Source organism: Polypterus senegalus, chromosome 1, assembly GCF_016835505.1.
Source record: "Polypterus senegalus isolate Bchr_013 chromosome 1, ASM1683550v1, whole genome shotgun sequence".
Lineage (NCBI taxonomy): Eukaryota > Metazoa > Chordata > Cladistia > Polypteriformes > Polypteridae > Polypterus > Polypterus senegalus.
In genome coordinates, this window is record NC_053154.1 from 222,300,234 (window position 1) to 222,322,397 (window position 22,164).

At 37.6% G+C, this 22,164-nt stretch overlaps 1 protein-coding gene across 9 annotated transcripts in view; it reads left to right on the top strand.

The window, feature by feature from the left end:
- Nucleotides 1-22,164, top strand: part of plekha1b (pleckstrin homology domain containing, family A (phosphoinositide binding specific) member 1b) — a 234,445-nt gene that overhangs the window by 118,806 nt on the left and 93,475 nt on the right. For all 9 annotated transcript variants that reach the window (XM_039769286.1, XM_039769295.1, XM_039769304.1 and 6 more), the window contains exon 5: nucleotides 10,439-10,536. In XM_039769286.1, the coding sequence (XP_039625220.1) occupies nucleotides 10,439-10,536 (98 nt within the window). The remainder of the gene's footprint in view (nucleotides 1-10,438; nucleotides 10,537-22,164) is intronic.

The window sequence follows — 22,164 nt, forward strand, 5'->3', positions numbered from 1 at the left end:
CTTGAATTCATGCAAATAAATCAGTACCACAAGTGAATTATGATGCTTAGTGTGATGAGAGATGTCCCAAAAATCAACCGGAATGTTCAAGCAAATTATCGAAAAAAAAAAAACCCTAAAAACCTAATTCCATTAAGAATATTCTCTTGAAAACTGGACGGACACACAGATGATTGTTGAATTATATATATATATATATATATATATATATATATATATATATATAAACAAATTGCTGAAGTGAATTGTGTAATGTGTGAAAACTGAAGTACAAATATCAAACACTTTCACAAAAGGTGCTTTTATTCAAGAATATCACCAAAGAAAAGGACATCATTCAATTTATATGTTGCTGTCAATGAGTAGAAAGCTAAGCCCAAATTGTCAATCGACAGAGTGTTAACGTGTAGAGGTAAGAACTGCTGCCTTGTAATTAAGATCTTGTGGGTTTGAGCCCAAGTTATCCCAGTTTTGAGTAGTGAGCTGATATTTTTATGCTACAGCGCAAAGCAATTTCAAACACAAACTTACAACGCCACAGTTTGACATAATGTAACAATTGAATGTGGTAGAGAATTTGGATCTTTAAAAAGCATGTGAAAGTGAATATTGTTTTGATTCTCCCCTTATCAATATAATCTATTAAATGTTATCTAAAGCTTGCCTTATACAACTTAAAATGTTAGATGAGCTTAGTAAAATGTTACTTGCTTTTCATTTTTTTCCTTATTTCATTTTTTATTTGTCTTAAAGTGTTCTCTTGTACCAATGATTTCAGGATAAAGTTCATTTCCCTTATTGAAATGAGTGATAACAGAAAGTAAATAGGGTAGATAAGAGTAAATTGCATTTTTTTTTAATCTTGAGTATGTTTATAATTAATAGTTCATATCATGTGAAGAAGTTGTGGATTATAATTATAAAATAATTAATGATTGATGACATGTGGTAAACTACACTGCACAGGTATAATGCAGGCTGCTGACCTGGATGTTTTTAATCTAAAAAGAAAGCATAGGTTTTCTAGATAAATTTTATTATGTTCTCTCTTATGTTTCTGCTTTGTTCCTGCTTCATACCAGTGAGAAGTAATTCACAAAATAATTATGAATGTAACTATTTGTGAATGTAACTTTTGTCTGTAAGGACGTTTCTTTCTTCATTGATGTCTCATACAGCGTTATCTGTATTGTGCAATGTAGTATTGGAGACTTGGGTGAACTTCTCCACTTTTTAACTATGTTAACTAACAGCCTTTTCAGACTATAATCATTCTTAGTCTCCATGGATTGAGGAATCTTACGTTTAATGTGTTTGAATGTTGGAGAGTTAATGTAAATTACCGTTGATAGTCGGCTTGGACCCAATTTCATGTTACTGTATAAACTTATTATAAAAAGTCTTGCTCACATTAATTATTGTAAGTTGGCCTCATACAAAAGAGCCATATTGGTTCTATTTTTTGTTTTTTGAATGCATTTATTTATCCCAATACATAGGGAATATTTACCAGATAGCAAAAAATGTAAAAGTCTGTTACAAAGACTGATACCAGTACCTCAGAGACTAAGAAGTGTTTTTGTTGGAAGTGTTCTTATGGTAAGAATTTGACTTTAATGAAAGTGAGAATAATACTGGATGTGGCAGTACTCCATCTCAGCGTGCTGAGAAAGGGCAGGCATTCTAGATGTTACCAGGGAGCCCTGACGCTTCTAAGGGCTTTAGTTACACTAGGTGTTATTTGGAGAAGTTCTAATCTGAAGTTACATTTGCGAAAGTAGAGAATGCCCTGCTCTGAAAGTGATTCCAGGGTTTGATCGTTAATGACCAAGAAGATAGTATGTTAAACCATTTCATCTCCAGTATTTGGTGGCAGAAGCTCTGCTGGTGGAATGAGCAGAATCCAGGATCATGCAGAGAAAGGGAGTGCTTTTGAGCCACTGACACTGGTAGAAAGAGTTCAATTGTCATTCTCAAAGGGGTAGTCAGTTTGTAATTTTATTCTCTGTTAAGTTGTACTTTGTGTTGTTTCTGTTATTTTTCCTTCCATGTTTTATTTTTCTTTATTTGACATTTTTTTTTTCTTTTTCTATTTTTTTTTTTGTTATTTGCCCACATAGCACAAAAATGGGAATCAGGAATCTATTCTTTTCTTAAAATCTCACCGGAATATATAACAAGTTGTAACGACCCTGGCAACTTAAAAAATATATATAGTGAGTTAAAGCAACTGAGCTGCAGAGAGAATATTCTGATCTCATTTAAAGTACACTCATTTTATTTTTGTTTTTTTCTGTGGACCAGAGGGGTATTTTCATTACTAATGATCACTGTCATCTATGTCAAAAGTAAGAAGTGACTTTAATGGATATAATTTAAAATTTTACAAAAAACAATAGTTGCTTGTTTACCAGGCTTTAAAAACAACATTCTAAGACAACATTTCAACAGTTAAACCCTTTGTTTGTTGAGTCTGTCTGCTTTTTACTGCTGGCTCAATTGCATATATTAAAGCCCTAAGTAGCTGCAGTAAAAATTTTCTTTCCTATTTTGCTGTGTTTAACTTAGATATTAAGACCATTTTTTAAGTTGCTGTTATGTAAAGTTAAAGCATTAAATATCTTTCTTTTTTACAGTGATCACTGTAATTTAAAAAGGCAGGTATAACGTGTCTCATACTAGTTTGAATTGGAGTATCTCTTGTCTCAATGCTATGCTGTATTTGACCTTACTCTCAATTGAAGGAAGCACTACAGTGACCTGCTGTTGAGCCTAGCACAAATTTCTTCTGGATTGGGGAAATCTCTTGTTAAACAGGATGCTGATGTCTGAGCTGGCTCTCAGTTCCAAAACAACAGGGTATTTTTAGCTGTCATGATCATTTCTTTAGTAATTTTATACATTTTACAACTGATTTCACATTTTTCAAATTCATGTTTGGGAGTCAAAGAAATGTAAAACTATGAATGTAGGTATTTTATTTGTATAAATTATTTTAAGTAGATAAAATATAAAATAGGCTAAAATCTGCACATTTCTGTGAAGCTTAGGTCATTTCTCAAATTTAAAATTTTGTCAAAATATGTCAAAATGTGAAAGAGAAAACAAGCTCACATTATGTATAAAGTTGTTTAGCTGCCATTCTGTATAAGAATGCTATCTTGCACACTGCACAAAACTGTTGTAGTTGTTAGATATATAAGACTTTATCTTTATATGTTAGTTTTTTCTGTCTTTCTTTCATGCTCTTTGTTCTCATCTGTTTTTAGACTTCCAAATTTCTTCTTCCGCTTTTCTTAATTTAAAATGTTGGGTTGCATTGAGTCTTTTTGTTTGTACCTGTATACCAGCATCAGTAATTAATGTACTCATATTCCACTATACTCACATTGATGACATATGACACATTTAAGCAAGAAAGATTAGTATGTTGAGAGTGATGCAGAACATGTTAAATAGATGATGCTGTAATTTTTTTTTTTTTATATTCTTACAGAAAACTGTGAGGAAAGTCCTATTTTGACCCCATGCGTGACAAGATCTTCACAGAGTTCTAATTTATATAGATTTGGATTCTATTAACAAGGAGCTTTGTACTATTTGTATGTTATGTTAAATTCGGTACATGCAAGACTTAAACTTTTAATGCCGTGTAATTTATTGTAAATTTGTACTTGATCACTTTTGCTTAATTTTACTTTATCTAGCACTCCATTTTTTAAATGAAAGGGTGATGGCAGAAATTTTGATTGGTTTTTCAAAATCACACAGCGGAAGGGATTGAGAAATCTATATAGACACTAACCTGAACAGCATTTCAACCCAAGTTCCTGAAGCCAGTACCCTTTGCCTTTCTGTTTTGCACCATTTTTACTTTTCTTGACAAGTGGACTTGAAAATAACTTAATGCTACAGAGGAAATGACTTGTACATTATTTTTGTATACTCACATCTCATTTTTTTCCCATCCATTAGTTTTAACACTCAGTAGTCTGACTATACTCATCCTTCCTGCTGGTGTATTTGGGGAATACAGTAATCCCTCCTCGATCGCGGGGGTTGCGTTCCAGAACCCCCCGCGATAGACGAAAATCGCAAGTAGAAACCATATGTTTGTGTAGTTATTTTTATATATTTTAAGCCCTTATAAACTCTCCCACACTGTTAACATTATTAGAGCCCTCTAGACATGAAATAACACCCTTTAGTCAAAAGTTTAAACTGTCCTCTATGACAAGACAGAGATGACAGTTCTTTCTCGCAATTAAAAGAATGCAAATAAATCTTCTTCTCTTCAGGAGCAGAGAATTTCAGAGAGAGAGAGAGCTCGCAAAGAAAAGCAAACAATCAAAAAATCAATACTTGTGCTTTTAAGTTTGCCGCAGCATTTTTAGAGGAGCGTTAGTATCTTCTAAGCAAACAGCCTCTGTGCAAACAGCTCCTCTGCTCACATCTCCTCCGTCAGGCGCAGAGAACGTCAGAGAGAGAGAGCGAGATTGAAGCAACAATCAAAAAATCAATACGCGTGCTTCTGTGCTTTTAAATATGCCGAGCACACTAATAAAGCAGCATTTTTAGAGGAGCGCCAGTATCTTTTAAAACGGCACCTCTGCTCACACCCCCTCCGCCAGGCGCAGAGAATGTCAGAGAGGGTGAGAGAGAGGCACAGACAAGCAAACAATCAAGCTCCGCGCGGGATGCATATCTTATAGCATTGAGGAGTTTTAGTTAATATGTAATACATGCTCTGATTGGGTAGCTTCTAAGCCATCCGCCAATAGCATCCCTTGTATGAAATCAACAGGGCAAACAAACTGAGGAAGCGTGTAGCATAAATTAAAAGACCCACTGTCTGTAGAAATCCTGAACCAGCTTAAAAATCTGTGATATATATTTAGATGTGCTTACATTTAAAATCCGCGATTTTAAAACCGCGAAAGTCAAAGCGCGATATAGCGAGGGATTACTGTACTTCTTTTTCTTTATTCTTTGATCTCCATAATCTATACTAATAAAAGGCAAAGCCCTCACTCACTCACTCACTCACTCACTCACTCACTCACTCACTTACTGACTCATCACTAATTCTCCAACTTCCCGTGGGTGGAAGGCTGAAATTTGGCAGGTTCATTCCTTACAGCTTCCTTACAAAAGTTGGACAGGTTTCATTTCGAAATTCTACGCGTAATGGTCATAACTGGAAGCTGTTTTTCCATTTACTGTAATGGAGATGAGCTTGAACGCGCGGGGCGGAGTTTCGTGACATCATCACGCCTCACGTAATCACGCAGTACATAGAAAATCAGGAAGACCTCCAAAAAGCGCTGAAGAAAACATGCATTATATAATTGAGAAGGCAGCGAAACAATAAGAAGCGAGCGAGTGACATATACAACCATATTGATGAGTTCTGCAACTACGGAAACAAAGCACGATGTAAACCTACACTTTAAATTAAGTTCATAGACAGGCTGCCGCTGGCGTTTGTAATTTAGTGCCTGCCCATATAAGGTCGTCCGTCAGCGGCAATCCAATAGCAAACTCTCACTAAATATTAACGGGTTAAGGACTGTGCTTATGCAGAGGAAGATGAGATGGTCAGCGTGGTGTTTGGCACAAACTCAGCGAAACTGCGAGAGAAAGTTTTAAGTGCCAGGACTAAGGTAACATTAAATACAGCCATGGGCATAGCACGAGATGGCACCAGCACAGCTGGGAACCTTCGATGCATGTACACCGAGCGGCTCATGTGAACTGACGCAGTGCACAGATAAAAAGCAACATTTCCAAAGAGCGCTGAACAAAAACCGAATTACACAATTGAAAAGGCAGCAAAAAATATGAAGCGTCTGATACATACAAGCATATTCATAAATGCAGCTACTGTGGAAACAAAGCACACGGTGGAAAAAGTCAATGTCCCGCTAAAGGAAGACAGTGTAAAAAACCCGCATGCAGTGTGTCAGGTCTCGGATAAAGAAGAAGACGAGCTGTTTATTGATGCAGTAAGAAACGAATCGATGAATGAAACCTGTCATCTTTACAACGATTGACAAACACGGAATGTAACTTGAACACAACACATCCTACAAATACGAACCTGATTGAAAGAAATAATGATAATCAAATCATTGATGACAGCAACACTCAGTAACACTCACAAAACAAATACTGTATATTGACAGTCATGTTAAGCTATTTTTAAAATGTTCCCTTTTCTTTTCTAGCTTTTTAACACACTACTCTCGCTGATACGCGGGTATATATATATGTATATATATATATATCCCGATCTACATACTCGAATAATGGATACTTTATTCGCCATCAATGATTGTTTTGGTAAAGCCATACTCAGTGTATTCATTAGATGAACGGTAAAAAGTAAGAGCGAGGGAGGATGACTTATTGAGGCATGCAGGCTGTAGTGCGCCAACTCTATCTGAATTGCGATCACATTGGAAAAATATATCTTTTCAAGTTCTATTTAGTCCATATGTGTCAAACTCAAGGGCCGCAGGGCTACATCCGCCCGGCGTAATTATATCCAGCCCGCGAGATCATTTTATATACTGTATTATTGTTATTAATGGCCCGGTATATGAAGCGCTGGTAACACAATAAACTACAGATCCCATAATGCAGCGCTTCAGCTGCCTTGCCGAACACTTACCGTGTTAATCAAGTCTAGCTTATGATGCTGCAAGTTATTGCGAAGCTAGCTCACACGATGCTGAAGAGAAAAGTTGATTCTGAAAATAGAGCCTTTAAAAACCGATGGGAGGCTGAGTATATGTTTACTGAACCCGTGTGTCTCATTTGTGGAGCTAATGTGGCTGTAATTACAGAATTTAATCTAAGACGGCACTATGAGACAAAACATCAGGGAGTTTTGTGTTGTGGAGATTCTCAGGATGGATTGCAGGTGCTCATCAGTGAGGCTGAAAGACCTGAATGCAATGCAGAAGATACAGAAAGCAGAAGAATTAAATAAGAATCTGACACTTCAGCTGACGTTTTTACCCGTGCACAATTACAAAGTGATTTCAAGTGAAGTTGCTTTTATGGGAGACACAACTGCACCAGTGCAACTTTCCCTGTTGCCAAGTAATGTTAAACCAAGTCGTCACTACGGTGTTCCCAAACGCGACTTTGCTGATAAACCGAGCGCACTGAGTTTGCACGGCGCTTTGGTGACTTTGAAGAACAAAAAAAGTCCGTCTACATGCAGCTCGAACCTTGTGCATGTTTGGTAGCACATATCTGTGTGAGAAGCTCTTCTCAGTGATAAAGAATAACAAAACAGCACACAGGAGTCGCCTCACTGATGAGCACCTGCAATCCATCCTGAGAATCTCCACAACACAGAACCTCACACCAAACATAAACGAACCTGTTGCCAAAAATAGATGCCAGGTGTCCAGCTCTAAAATGACATATGAGCAAAGACAACTTAATGATTTGATTTGTTATTGCTGAAAGGAACACATTTTATTTATATTTCCAGGTTTTGTTATGCAGCATGTTCATATTTGAATTTGTATAATTTTGAAAGGATATATTTTATGGAGAGCAGAATCTTTTGGGATATTTAAAATCTAAGTTTATTTTTTATATAAATTTACATAAGAGTAAAGAAATTTGAATGTTTGTTCTTTTAAGTTATTTAAGGTTTGAGTTGATTTATTCACTAATAATATTCCTGTCTGTTTTTACCATTCCTACCAAAGATATTTCTGTCGACTAAATAAAAATTCCTTCTATTTAAAATTTAAATAGAACTTGAACAAATACGATAGTTCATAATATCCACGCAGACTTGCACATAAGAGCGGAGTTATCCGTTTTAACAAGCAGCGTATTGCACTGATCTGAAATAGCTGTGTGTGTATATATGTAGATATGTATGTATATGTATATATATGTTTATATATGTGTGTGTGTATGTATATATATATATATATATATGTGTATGTATGTATGTATGTGTGTATGTATATGTATGTGTATATATGTAGATATATATGTATGTATATGTGTATGTGTATATATGTGTATATGTATAGATATGTATATATATATATATATATATGACAGCAACACTCATCACTCACAACAGTGACAAAACAATTACATTGACAATCATGTTACGTTATTTTCAAAATGTTTCCTTTTCTTTTTCATTGCTTCTTCAACACACTACTTCTCCGCTGCGAAGCGCGGGTATTTTGCTAGTTGACTTAGTATTTACAGGCGCCCGTCATAAAATTAGAATATCATGACAAAGTTGATTTATTTCAGTAATTCCATTCAAAAAGTGAAACTTGTATATTAGATTCATTCATTACACACAGACTGATGTATTTCAAATGTTTATTTTTTTTAATTTTGATGATTATAACTTACAACTAATGAAAGTCCCAAATTCAGTATCTCGGAAAATTAGAATATCAATTAAGACCAATGCAAAAAAAGGATTTTTAGAAATGTTGGCCAACTGAAAGGTATGAACATGAAAAGTATGAGCATGTACAGCACTCAATATTTAGTTGGGGCCCCTTTGGCCTGGATTGCTGCAGTAACGCGTGGCATGGAGTCGATCAGTCTGTGGCACTGCTCAGGTGTTATGAGAGCCCATGTTGCTCTGATAGTGGCCTTCAGCTCTTCTGAATTGTTGGGGCTGGTGTATTGCATCTTCCTCTTCAAAATACCCCGTAGATTTTCTATGGGGTTAAGGTCAGGCGAGTTTGCTGGCCAATCAAAAACAGGGATACCATGGTCCTTAAACCAGGTACTGGTAGCTTTGGCACTTTGTGCAGGTGCTAGGTTCTGTTGGAAAATGATATCTGCATCTCCATAAAGTTCGTCAGCAGCAGGAAGCATGAAGTGCTCTAAAACATTTTGGTAGACGGCTGCGTTGACCTTGGACCTCAGAAAACACAATGGACCAACACCAGCAGGTGACATGGCACCCCAAACCATCACTGACTGTGGAAACTTTACACTGGATCTCAAGCAACGTGGATTATGTGCCTCTCCTCTCTTCCTCCAGACTCTGGGACCTTGATTTCCAAAGGAAATGCAAAATTTACTTTCATCAGAGAACATAACTTTGGACCACTCAGCAGCAGTTTTGTCTTTAGTTCAGGCGAGACGCTTCTGACGCTGTCTCTTGTTCAAGAGTGGCTTGACACAAGGAATGTGACAGCTGAAACCCATGTCTTGCATACGTCTGTGCGTGGTGGCTCTTGAAGCACTGACTCCAGCTGTAGTCCACTCTTTGTGAATCTCCCCCACAGTTTTGAATGGGTTTTGTTTCACAATCCTCTCCAGGGTGCGGTTATCCCTATTGCATGTACACTTTTTTCTACCACATCTTGTCCTTCCCTTCGCCTCTCTATTAATGTGCTTGGACACAGAGCTCTGTGAACAGCCAGCCTCTTTTGCAATGACCTTTTGTGTGTTGCCCTCCTTGTGCAAGGTGTCAATGGTCGTCTTTTGGACAACTGTCAAGTTAACGGTCTTCCCCATGATTGTGTAGCCTACAGAACTAGACTGAGAGACCATTTAAAGGCTTTTGCAGTGTTTTGAGTTAATTAGCTCATTTAGAGTGTGGCACCAGGTGTCTTCAATATTGAACCTTTTCACAATATTCAAATTTTCCGAGATAATGAATTTGGGACTTTCATTATTTGTCAGTTATAATCATCAAAATTAAAAGAAACAAACATTTGAAATACATCAGTCTGTGTGTAATGAATGAATATAATATACAAGTTTCATTTTTTAAATGGAATTACTGAAATAAATCAGCTTTGTTATGATATTCTAATTTTATGACCGGCACCTGTAATGCTACAGACTTTATATTTAGATACTAGAACGCATTGCATATATATACAATATATATATATATATATATATATATCTATATATATATATCTATATATATATATATATATATATATATATATATATATATATATATATATATCTCAGAAAGCAACTTCGCTATTGACTAAGATTTAACTAGGTAGTTTATTGCATTTTGCTTTATCCAAGGTGTATGTTCCCAGTTCAGTATGAGTGTATTTGCACATTGAAACATTGTTTGGGAACAAAATCCTAGAATGCAAAACGACGTTTACAAAGTTTGAGTCATCACTGAATTATTCTTCAAGATAAACATCAGCCAGCAAGGTTTCATTTTAACCATGCTATTCATTTTTGTAGTGTTGATAGTATGTGGCTTTTTTAAGTAAAATAATGTTTATTTTATTGGTTTAAGCCTGTTTTGTATTATTTCTAGTTCTCTAGCTTTCAGTGTATATTACCTGTCAAATGCTTAAAGCATTATTTAAAGAAAAATTCATATAAACTTCTTAACTTGGGACCAAACAGTTAAAATGACTTGTATTTCATTATGTTTTCTTTACAGTTATCAATGCTGGAATGAGAAAATATTTCTTGCAAGCCAATGATCAGCAGGATTTGGTTGAATGGGTAAATGTCCTAAACAATGCTACCAAAATTACAGTAAGTACTGTATTTGTGAAAATAAGCATGATTTTTTTCTAGGTCTACGTTGTTTGTTTTGGGATTTGAATTTGTATCCCATAGGGTATGTTTTTTAAAATGTTATTTAATGTTTTTTCTCTAAGACATGATATGTTGATATTTGTTTTAAATTCTATATTAAGTATGTTGAGAAAGAAATTTTTTTTAGTAAGAGGTTGACTTTAAGAATTCAGTTTTTAAGAGCTGCCTATTTTTATTGTATTTGAAATCTAAATTGTCTAATAGAAAGCAGGACTTCACTTGATTGAGGTAAGGTGGGACACACCACCAAACACACTGTATTTTGCTATTGCAAAGTTAATTTGCTATTGCATAGTTATTTGTAAATTTGTGCACTTTTGTGTGTGTTTATTTTATTGAAATTCCTTGAATTTAAATATAAAGTACAAATTGTTCAGTGTTAACTTCTTGAAATGTCTAATATTGTTTTTATTATAGTAAAACTGAAGACAAATAAAATAAATTTGTGTGGCATAATTGTCATGGCGTATTAAATTCATCTTGGAAATCCGTTATTTGGTTATCTAATGTAATATTTGAATTGATATTTCAGTATCTGAATATTTGAGTAATACTCAAAGAAAGATCCAAAAACCAACATAAAATCTTGATAGAATTCTGCTTGCATTTTGTGCTTTTTGAAATGCTCTGCCGTTCTGTTTTCTTCTTAGATGCCCTTTTCCCACAAAATGCTGATCTGCAAATAAAATGTTAACAAATTCCTCAGGGAAAAGGAATTGGGGGGAAAAAAAAGTTTTTTTTGCCTGGTAACTGCATTAGGAAATTGCTTTCTGAGACCCAATTTTGACATTTGTGACAGATATTTAAAGTATTTTTATTAATAGCAGATGGCTAATGATAATATTGTGAAGTTAGTTAATTCTGTAGCTGTAGTTGACACTCCCGTGGGACTTGTAGGACCCAATGCAGTTGCTTGTGATGCAGGACTGATATACGTGTGTGTGATGAGTCATATGACACCGGGGAGGGAAAATGGCTAATTGGGCACAATTCGAACATTTTTGACTTAGGGGTTTAGACATTAATGGCTGTGTGTTGAGTTATTTTGAGGGGACAGCAAATTTACACTGTTATACAAGCTGTACACTGGCTACTTTACATTGTATCAAAATGTCATATCTTCAGTGTTGTCCCATGAAAAGATATAATAAAATATTTACAAAAATGTGAGGGGTGTACTTACTTTTGTGAGATACTGTATGTGTGTGTGTGTGTGTTGATTCTTGTATGTCTAATCATTATCCTCTGATGATGGCTCCTGGCAGGAGCAGAAAGCCCAGCAATAAAAACTACTTTATGATAGGTGATTTATTCTCTCCCTTTGTGGATCTCCAACTACAAATACATACATATATATATACATATCCAAAAGCATTGGCAAGGTCCAGGAATACCACATGACGATCCTTCCGCTCTTCCTCTGCGCTCTGGTTTTGGTACCAAATCATTCTACAGTATATATATATATATATATATATATATATATATATATATATATATATATATATACTGTAGTATGATTTGGTACCAAAACCAGAGCGGAAGGATCGTCATGTGGTATTCCTGGACCTTGCCAATGCTTTTGGATCTGATCCACATAATATTCTCTGGGCATCTCTTGATTTCTTTAGGATTCCTGAAATTATCTCAAACCTGATTAAGGCATACTACCATGACTTGCAACTGTGTTTTACCTTGCCGGACTTTACCACTGCATGGCACCACATAGAGATTGGCATAATGGCAGGATGCACCATCTCTCCATTGGTATTCACCATGGCAATGGAAGTAATAATACAAGCATCCAAGTGGGTGGTTGGCAGGGAGAGATTAACTTCTGGAGTACGTCTGTCACCCATCAGGGCCTATATGGATGATATGACAACAATTACAACATCAGCACCAGACACCTATTGGCAAAACTTCAGCAGAACATCACTGGGGCGAGAATGAAATTTAAGCCGTCTAAATCAAGGAGCATCTCTATAATTAAAGGCAAGCTAGTGGGGCAAAGATTCTTCATTAATCAAGAGCCTATTCCAACAGTGCTTGAAAAACCAATCAAAAGTTTGGGGAGATGGTATAACTCAACCCTTAAGGATACCGATCAGGCTTATGAGTTTCGGGAGGAACTTAGTAAAGGCCTGAAGAGCACTGATGACTCAGTGCTGCCTGGTAATCAAATAATTTGGTTCTTACAGTTTGGGTTACTACCTAGCCTGCTGTGGCCATTAACCATGTATGACATCACCCTCATAAGAGTTGTGAAGATGGAAAGGATAGTAAGCTCTTATGTGAGGAAGTGGATAGGCCTCCCTCCATGTCTGAGCAATGTAGCCCTGTATGGTTAGGGGCTACTTCAGTTGCCCCTTTCCAGCCTCACTGAAGAATTTAAATGTGCTAAAATGAGACTTGAGATGATGCTTTCAGAGTCCAATGATACGGTGATTAGAGCTGCCGCACCAACTTGGGAAACTGGACGGAAATGGAAAGCTAAGAATGCAGTCCAGCAGGCAAAATCTGCACTCTACTTCAGCGGCATTGTCGGTCAAGTCAAACATGGAAAAAGTGGGTTGGGGTTTGGCAAAGGGCAACCCTACTGGAGTAAGGCAACCCCAGCAAATCGGAGGATAATGGCCATGGCTGAAGTCCGTCAGCATGAAGAGGAGAGAAGGTGGGCCAAGGCTGTGGAGCAGGCTAAACAATGCCAATGGACGAGGTGGGAGAATTTGGAAAAGCGAAAGATCAGCTGGAAGGACATGTGGATGATGGAAGTGGGTAGGATAAGTTTCCTCATTTGAGAGACCTATGATGTCCTCCCTACTCCTCAAAACTTCAACCAACGGCTAGGCAAAGATCCATCATGCACCCTCTGCTCAACACCAGGTACACTGCGGAACATTCTCACAAGATGCAAAGTAAGCCTCTCTCAAGGACAATATACCTGGAGACACAACCAAGTGCTTAAATGTCTTGCAGCTAGTTTGGAAAGCAAGATAACTGCCAGCAATGGCCTGCCATCCAGAGAATCAACTTAAATGTGCCTTTGTTGTTTTTTCGGGAAGGGGACCAAAGGCAACACAAGTTTTCCCTAAAGACCAGATTGGGCGAGATAGACAGACTGGAAAATGCTGATGGATGTGGGCCAATGACTCACAGACCCACCGGAAATAGCAGTCACCAACCAGAGGCCTGACCTGGTCTTGTGGTCAGGCTCACAGCACAAGGTATTATTTGTCAAGCTCACAGTTCCCTGGGAAGATGCCGTGCATGAAGCTTTTGGAAGGAAAAAAATCAAGATATTCCAAGCTTGCAGCAGAGGCAGGACAGCAAGGACGAAATGCAAAAATCCACCCAGAGGTTGGATGCAGGGGCTTTGTTGCAGTATCCATTGTAGGGCTGATGAGGAACTTTGGCATTAGTAGGCATGTCCTATGCTATGCCATTATGGAAATATCTAGGGTAGCAGAATGGAGCAGCCAGTGTCTATGGATTAAAAGAAAAGACCCTATCTGGTCTCCCAAATAAGGTGGCTGGACAAATGCAGAGGGGGGTGGTTCTGGGACGCCAGATACCACTGCTGATGCTACTGGAGACGTTGTGGGCATAGTCAGCGAGACGTTGATGAAAGTAGCAGCCCACTTGACAAACCCAGTGATGTGGCTGTCCAGCCTCCTCAAAACATCGGAAACATAGTGCGATTCCTTCTTTTAGGTATGCTTTTAGGTGTTAGCTTGGCTCAAGGAAGAGGACTCCCCTGCCTTGCATAGTCCCCATTATGGATGTTAAACATCTCATCCTGTGTATTTGAAATCTATTTCAAACTGATAGGTTCCATAAAAATCTATTAAATATTATTGTACTGTAGTATGATCAAGGCATCCAGAGGACCCTGGCATCCCTGGACTGTTGTATCCACAAAATTATTTCTCTCCAAGTACATGGACATCCTCTTAGCTATGACACTAAAGAAAATCTTACCCTCTAAGTTAAGTAGACTGATGGGATGGAATTGGCTAACCTCCTTGGATTCTTTTTCTTTTGGAATCAGGACTCCACTCGCCCTACGCCATGCTTTGGGTATGATTTCCTTTTCCCAGGCCACTCTCTTGAGTCTCCACAGAAATTTAAGAACATCTTTAGCATTCTTGTAAAGTCGATATGGAACTCCATTTATCCCTGGGGCTGAGAAAGCTCTCGCCGCTTCACCACCTGCTTCACTCATCTCCATTTTGGAGGACTGGTATCCATCTGGTGCTCAGGTTCTTCAATTGGTGGGATATCATTTGGAATGGCTACTTGCCCATGCCTCTTTTCATCTGCATACATTCTTTTCAAATACTGTTCCAATTCATGCCTTGACGTCTCAAGGTGACCTCCCTTTTCTGTCGTGAAGAGTGATCTTACAAATTTGTAGGGATACTTGAAAAAGCACACTCTTGCTCGTTACTTCTTCTTCCTTGACTTCCGCAGGTTATGTGCTCGTCTCTAAGTGATTATACTCAGTCATTTCTTCATGTAAAAATTATTTAGGAATAATAATAAAATCGAAGGTCTCCCTGATAATTGTGAAAGTCCAAACCCAGTGAAATTCATAGCTGAACTATTCTCTAAAATAACTGGAGAGGACTTAAAATCAGACACCGAGATAGCAGCAACTTATCGCATACTGGAATCAATTACCTCTAAACCTAGAACTCGCATCATGTGTTTTGAAAAATTACAATTTAAATTACATATAATGTTACTTCTCAGACAAAAACAAGAGATTATATTTGAAAATAACCACATTCGTATTTTCCCTGATTTCTCACCCTCAGCAGCTGCTAAACATGCCACATTTTACAATATTAAGCAGAGCTTACAGAAAGCCGACCGAAATCGGATACAGCCTCTTGTATCCTACTCAGAGGTGGTTAGAGTAGCCAAAAATTGTACTCAAGTAAGAGTAGGGTTACTTCAAAATAATATTACTCAATTATAAGTAAAAAGTAGTCATCTAAAAAAATTACTCAAGTAAGAGTAAAAAAGTATTTGGTGAAAAGACTACTCAAGTACTGAGTAACTGTTTGATCATAATAAATGATTTATTTTTTAGAAGTGTTGTAATAAGACAGACAAAAATATAAAATAATGTGGAAATTCTGCTATTTCCAAATAATTAAATACAAAATGAGTAAAAATAACATATTTACAAAATAAAGATGCACAAATAACACAAAGTTCCAAATCTTAGTTTTTCACAACAAAGCTTTTGAAGCCAATACCTACAGTAGGTAACATGTATGTTTGAACGGTGCAAACTACTTACATTGACAAGATATACTGTACACTGACAGTATAATACTGCATATTCACTTGCCCTCCAAATAGCACAGCTGATAGAAAATAACATTAGAACAAGGCAACTTGTGCATGTACAAGAAGTCTCACTTTACCTTGACTGTCTGTGTCTGTGCATGTTTGGTTAAAACGTGCTTGTTCTTCACTCAGTGAAGTGATGGTTAAGCTTCAGCAGGAGTTGGCTCTCATTATTCATGTATTCTTTCTTTCCCTCTCCGCTGTCTGTCAGGAGTTTGTGCCGCTATGTCTGATTTGTGAAACGGATCCATGTGATTATTGTTGCTACGTCTGATTGATGGAATGTAGTCTTGTGATCATTGTTGCTATGTCTGATTGGTGAAACAGTCATGCAGTAGATCCACTGGCGGCTTCTCTCTGGTTAAAATATAGCGTATCTGATGGGGGAAAAAAGTAACGATTCAAGTTCAATGTAGCGTAGTAAGAGTAGCGTTTCTTCTTCACAAATGTACTCAAGTAAAAAGTATGGTGCAGTAAAACTACTCTTAGAAGTTAATTTTTTTAAAAAAGTTACTCAAGTAAATGTAATGGAGTAAATGTAACTCGTTACTACCCACCTCTGATCCTACTAAACTGATAGTGGACATTCAAGCAACCTCTACATTTTTACTTATAGGGAGGAAGCTGAAAAAGACCTAAAAAAACTGATCCCGATTATCGTGGGTTGGACTCTGTCCTGGCATGGTAAAGATCTTACTGGCTGTTTGATCCACTTGAAATGATACTGGTACCATAATTTAACATGTTATTAACTTCTTGGCCACTGTTTGTTTATGTTTTAATTACAGTTATATGCGTATATTTTTTTTTTTAAGGAGGCTGTTTAACATTATATCCTTGGTTTATTGTATTAGGGATCTGGTTGACAGCTGGCAAGTCAACCCGGCCGGGACCCCAATGAGTAGGCTAGGGGAAGGCAATTACTTTGGGATACTGCCTTCCCCAGGACACTAGGTGGTGATTTCCCTGCAGTATAGCATCATGTGATCTGGAGTAAGGCTTCACAGCCCTGTTGGGTACCATGGGTGCCACTAGGAGACACTGCAGGAATACCTGGGGATTTTTACGTTCCATATAGAAAGTACAAGTTTTCCATCTGACCCGGACCCATTCAAGGACTATTTAAAGGACTGCTGTTAACCCAACAAGTGAGCAAGAGTGTGACAGAGCTTGCTGGGAGGTGTGGAGCAGAGATTTGTGTGTATTGTGAATATTATTCAGTTGATTTGCCTGTTTAGTAGTCGAGGTGGTGCTTGAAGGTCAAGTCAAGTTGGAGAGCATGCACTGGTACAGTTGCCGCACCCACTACTTGACGAAACAACTTGTAATCCCGGTTTGCAACCCCCCAGGCAGACGCACAGTCCAGTCCCACTCTCTGGAAATGACCCTCTATCTGCCGCAGCCAGGTGTTGCGTGGGCAACCCCTTTGCCTGATCCAGTCACTCAGGTCCCCAACAATGAGGATCTTACGAGCCTGATCACCCTCGGGGAAACGCGCCATAACTGATGCTCCCTCACAATGCAGGTAATGTGCCTCCTTCGGGACTCCATGATCAACCGCTCATTCGACACAAAGTCAAACCAATGGTACCCAAGGATTTTCCGGAGAGAAACACTACCAAAGGATTCCAGTCTTCATCTCAGGTCACTGGATAGCGTCCATGTCTCACAACCATGTAGCAAGACAAGAAGCACCAGGACTCTAAAGACTTGGACCTTCATCCTTTTGCATAGATATCGGGAGCGCCACACACCCCTTTCTAGCGACCTCATGACCCCCCATGCTCTCCCAATCCGTCTACTGACTTCATAGGAAGAGTCACCAGAGACAAGAATGTCACTGCCTAAGTAAGTAAACCTCTCAACAAGTTCAACACTTTCTCCGCAGACATACACACTGGTAATGGCTGTGCCCATGAGGTCATTAAAAACCTGGATCTACTAGGGCGCTATCTGTTTATGTTTTATTGTGCTTAATTATTCCTTTTTTTTTTCTCTCTTTTTCTTTTCTAATTATTTCATCTCTACCCTAAACGAGACTGTTCAATATCATACCCTTGGTTTATTGTTATTGCTATTTCTGCATTAAGACTTGTTAGCTTATTCTGGACACATTTTTAACACCATCCCGGGTTTATTATCTGGGTGTATCATCTTAATGCACTAAAATTGCTGTAGACTATGTATATATTTTAAGTGCAAAACTTTTTTTTTTTTTTTAAAGACTATATTGATAATAGATATCTCTGTCTTTTAACCCTAAAGCGCCACTGCACTGGGGCTTATTGTGCTTTGAACGTGCTCTGTCTCTGGGTATGTCAGAGGACTGGGACTGTGTGAAGTGGGTTTTAGCCACACTTGGGGAGGCAAAAAGGGAGAGTGGGGGTTAAGGAGAGAGAAAGAGAGCAGGCTTGATCTATACCTAATCTATCCTCTCAATCTTTATAATTATAACTATCAACGTAATAATAAGCTGCATGGCAACAACTCTTGGGGAAATAGGAAATTAAGACCTAAACTATCTCACTTCCAGTTAAGACTATAAAATGACATCAAAAACTCAGAATCAGTGTCTCCATGATGGGACAGTTAACTTTGTAAGCTGGAATGTTAAAGGCCTGAATCACGAATTAAAGAGAAAGAAAGTACTTCTCACCTAACAGGTCTAAATGCTAAAATAGTATTTTTACAGGAAACCCACTTACTAAGCAAGGATCAGTTCCGCTGCAAAAGACTGGACTGGCCAAATGTTCCATTCTAGTTTTACAAAGAAAACTAGAGGGTGGGAATTCTCATACATAGAACAGTACCATTTGTAGCATCAGATGTAGTATTGGATCCTGAAGGGAGATATGTAATGGTCATGGGAGACTTATCTAACTGTAAAATGATTTTGATAAATGTTTATGCACCTAATGTTGATGATAAGGAATTTATACAAAATTTATTTGCATCCATTCCCAATCTGAACACTCATAAAGTTATAATGGCTGGGGACTTTAATTGTGTTCTAAATCCACTTTTAGATAGGACTTCCTCCACAGGGGAACGCATCTAACACGCAAAGATAATTACAAAGTTTATAACTGATCACAACTTATCAGATCCCTGGAGGTTTTTAAACCCAAATTCAAGAACATATTCTTTCTACTCACCAGTACATCATTGCTACTCAAGGATTGATTACTTCTTTATAGACAATAACTTCTTGCCTAAGATTAAATCTTGTAAATACGATGCTATTGTTATTTCGACCATGCACCTATGATCTTGGAGCTGAAATTACTAAGCCCCATACACTCACCCCAGAGATGGCCTCAACCGCTTCTATTAGCTGACGAGAATTGTACTGAATTTATATCCAAACAAATCAAATTCTTTCTAGAGACAAATACATCCCCTGAGATCTCTGCAGGAATACTCTGGGAAACTCTTAAGGCCTTCTTAAGAGGACAGATTATCTCATATCTTTCCCACAGAAATAAATCCGCAAGAAAGTAGCAGAGATAAAAAGCGAAATTACTAAAATAGATGAAGAACATGCCAGACTACCAAGCGAGACTCTACATAGAGGAGGCAGGCTCTACATTCAGAATTAAACCTCTTGACAACTAAAGAAACTGAACAACTAATTTACAAATCCAGACATCATTATTATGAACATGGAGAGAAAGCTAATAAAGCTCAACAAATTCACAAGCAAGAAGTGCAACGCAATCTCGTAATCACTAACACTAACGGAGATAAAATCATCGAACACAAAAATATAATGCACACTTTCAGAGACTACTATAAATCCCTATATACTACTGAGTTTAAAGAAGACAATACACAATCTAATGCATTTCTGGATACATTACAGATACCACAAATAGACGCTTTTAGTGTGGAGGAACTTGATAAACCTCTGCATTATCAGAATTACTAGATGCTATAAAGTCACCCAAGGTGGAAAAGCAGCAGGCCCTGATGGCTACCCTGCAGAGTTTTACAAGAAATTCTCCGCTCAGCTAGCTCCCCTCCTATTAGCAACATTTACAGAAGCCAGAGATAACCAATCTCTTCCACAAACCTTTCGCCAAGCACTAATCACTGTCTTTCCAAAACAAAATAAGGACTTATTACAATGTGCATCATACAGACCAATTTCACTTCTGAATAACGACGTTAAAATACTCTCTAAAATCATAGCTAGAAGGATGGAGAAAGTGCTCCCTCGTAATATCACAAGACCAAACTGGATTTATTAGGGGCCGACACTTATCTTCAAATCTTCGACGCCTGTTTAATGTAATATACTCACCAACTAAATCAAACACCCCAGAAATATTATTATCATTGGATGCAGAAAAGCATTCGACATGATTGAATGGAAATACCTTTTACTACATTGGAGAAGTTTGGGTTTGGCCCAACATTTGTGCATGGATTAAATTACTGTATACTAACCCAGAAGCTTCAGTTTGCATCAATAACATTTGCTCAGACTACTTTAAACTAGAACGTGGCACTAGACAAGGATGCCCTTATCACCGCTGTTTGCAATTGCCATTGAACCACTGGCAATACATTGTCGAAATACTGATCAGATAAAGGGGATTAGCAGAGAAGGACTGGAACAGAAAATCTCATTATATGCAGATGACATGGTACTGTATATATCGGACCCAGAAAATTCTGTGCCTGCAGTCTTAGCAGCACTCACAGAATTTCAAAAGATCTCTGGTCTCAGAATTAATCTGAATAAAAGTGTACTCTTTCCAGTGAATTCTCAAGCATATAATATTAGATTAGACACCCTACCTTTTATCATTGCAGAACAGTTTAAATACCTAGGGTAAACATCACAAGTAAACATAAAGCTCTTTATCAACAAAATTTCGCCTGCATGGAAAAAATTAAACAAGACTTGCATAGATGGTCAACCCTTCATCTCACACTAGCTGGAAGAATTAACACTGTTAAGATGAATATTCTTCCTAAGCTCCTTTTTTTATTTCAAAACATCCCAATATACATTAATAAATCATTCTTTAAGCAATTAGATTCAACAATAACCTCATTTATTTGGAATTCAAAACATCCACGCATCAAAAGAGCGACCCTACAAAGACAAAAGGCAGAAGGTGGCATGGCTCTACCTAACTTCCAGTTTTATTACTGGGCAGCAAATATACAGGCGATAAGAACCTGGACACAAATAGAAGAACATACACAGGCTTGGACCGCAATAGAAGTAAAATCCTGCAGTACTTCTTTGTATTCCTTGCTCTGTGCTCCAATAAACACACGCTATCGGCAATACACTAATAACCCAATTGTGCTCCACTCACTTAGAATCTGGAACCAATGTAGAAAGCATTTTAAGACGGAGAAGCTTCTATCTGTGGCACCCTGCAAGAGAACCACCTCTTTCAACCTTCACAAACATATGCAGTTTTAATATCTGGAAAAATTTGGAATTAACTTGCTTAGAGATCTTTATATAGACAACGCCTTTGCATCCTATGAACAATTACATTCCAAATTTAACATTCCAGCTACACATTTCTTTCACTATCTTCAAATCAGGAACTTTGTTAAACAGAACCTTCCAGATTTTCCTCATCTTGCACCCTCATCCATGCTGGAAAAATATTGCTCAATCTCAAGGAGTTAGACTCCATCTCTACAATATATAAAATCATTTTACAATCCCTTCCTTTCAAAGATCCAAGAGGACACTGGGAAAAGATCTCTCAATTAATATATCAGAAAAGGAGTGGAAAGTAGCAATGCAGAGAATTCACTCAAGCTCCATATGCAAAGCATACAATTATACAACTCAAAATTATATATCGAGCACATCTGTCTCGACTAAAACTCTCCAAAATGTTTCCAGGGCATGATCCAACCTGCGAACGTTGCAACCAAGCCCCAGCCTCACTGGGTCACATGTTCTGGGCCTGCACCAAATTAACATTATTCTGGACAAAAATTTTAATTACCTTCAGACAGCCTTGGACTCACAATCCCTCCTAACCCATTAACAGCTGTGTTTGGGGTTCTTCCAGAGGGCTTAAAGTGGGGAAAGACAAATAAATTGTGATTGCATTCACTACACTCTTGGCACGCAGACTCATTCTGATAAACTGGAAGAACCCAAACTCTCCTCTTTAAGTCGGTGGGAAACTGATGTGCTATATTATTTTAAATTGGAAAAAT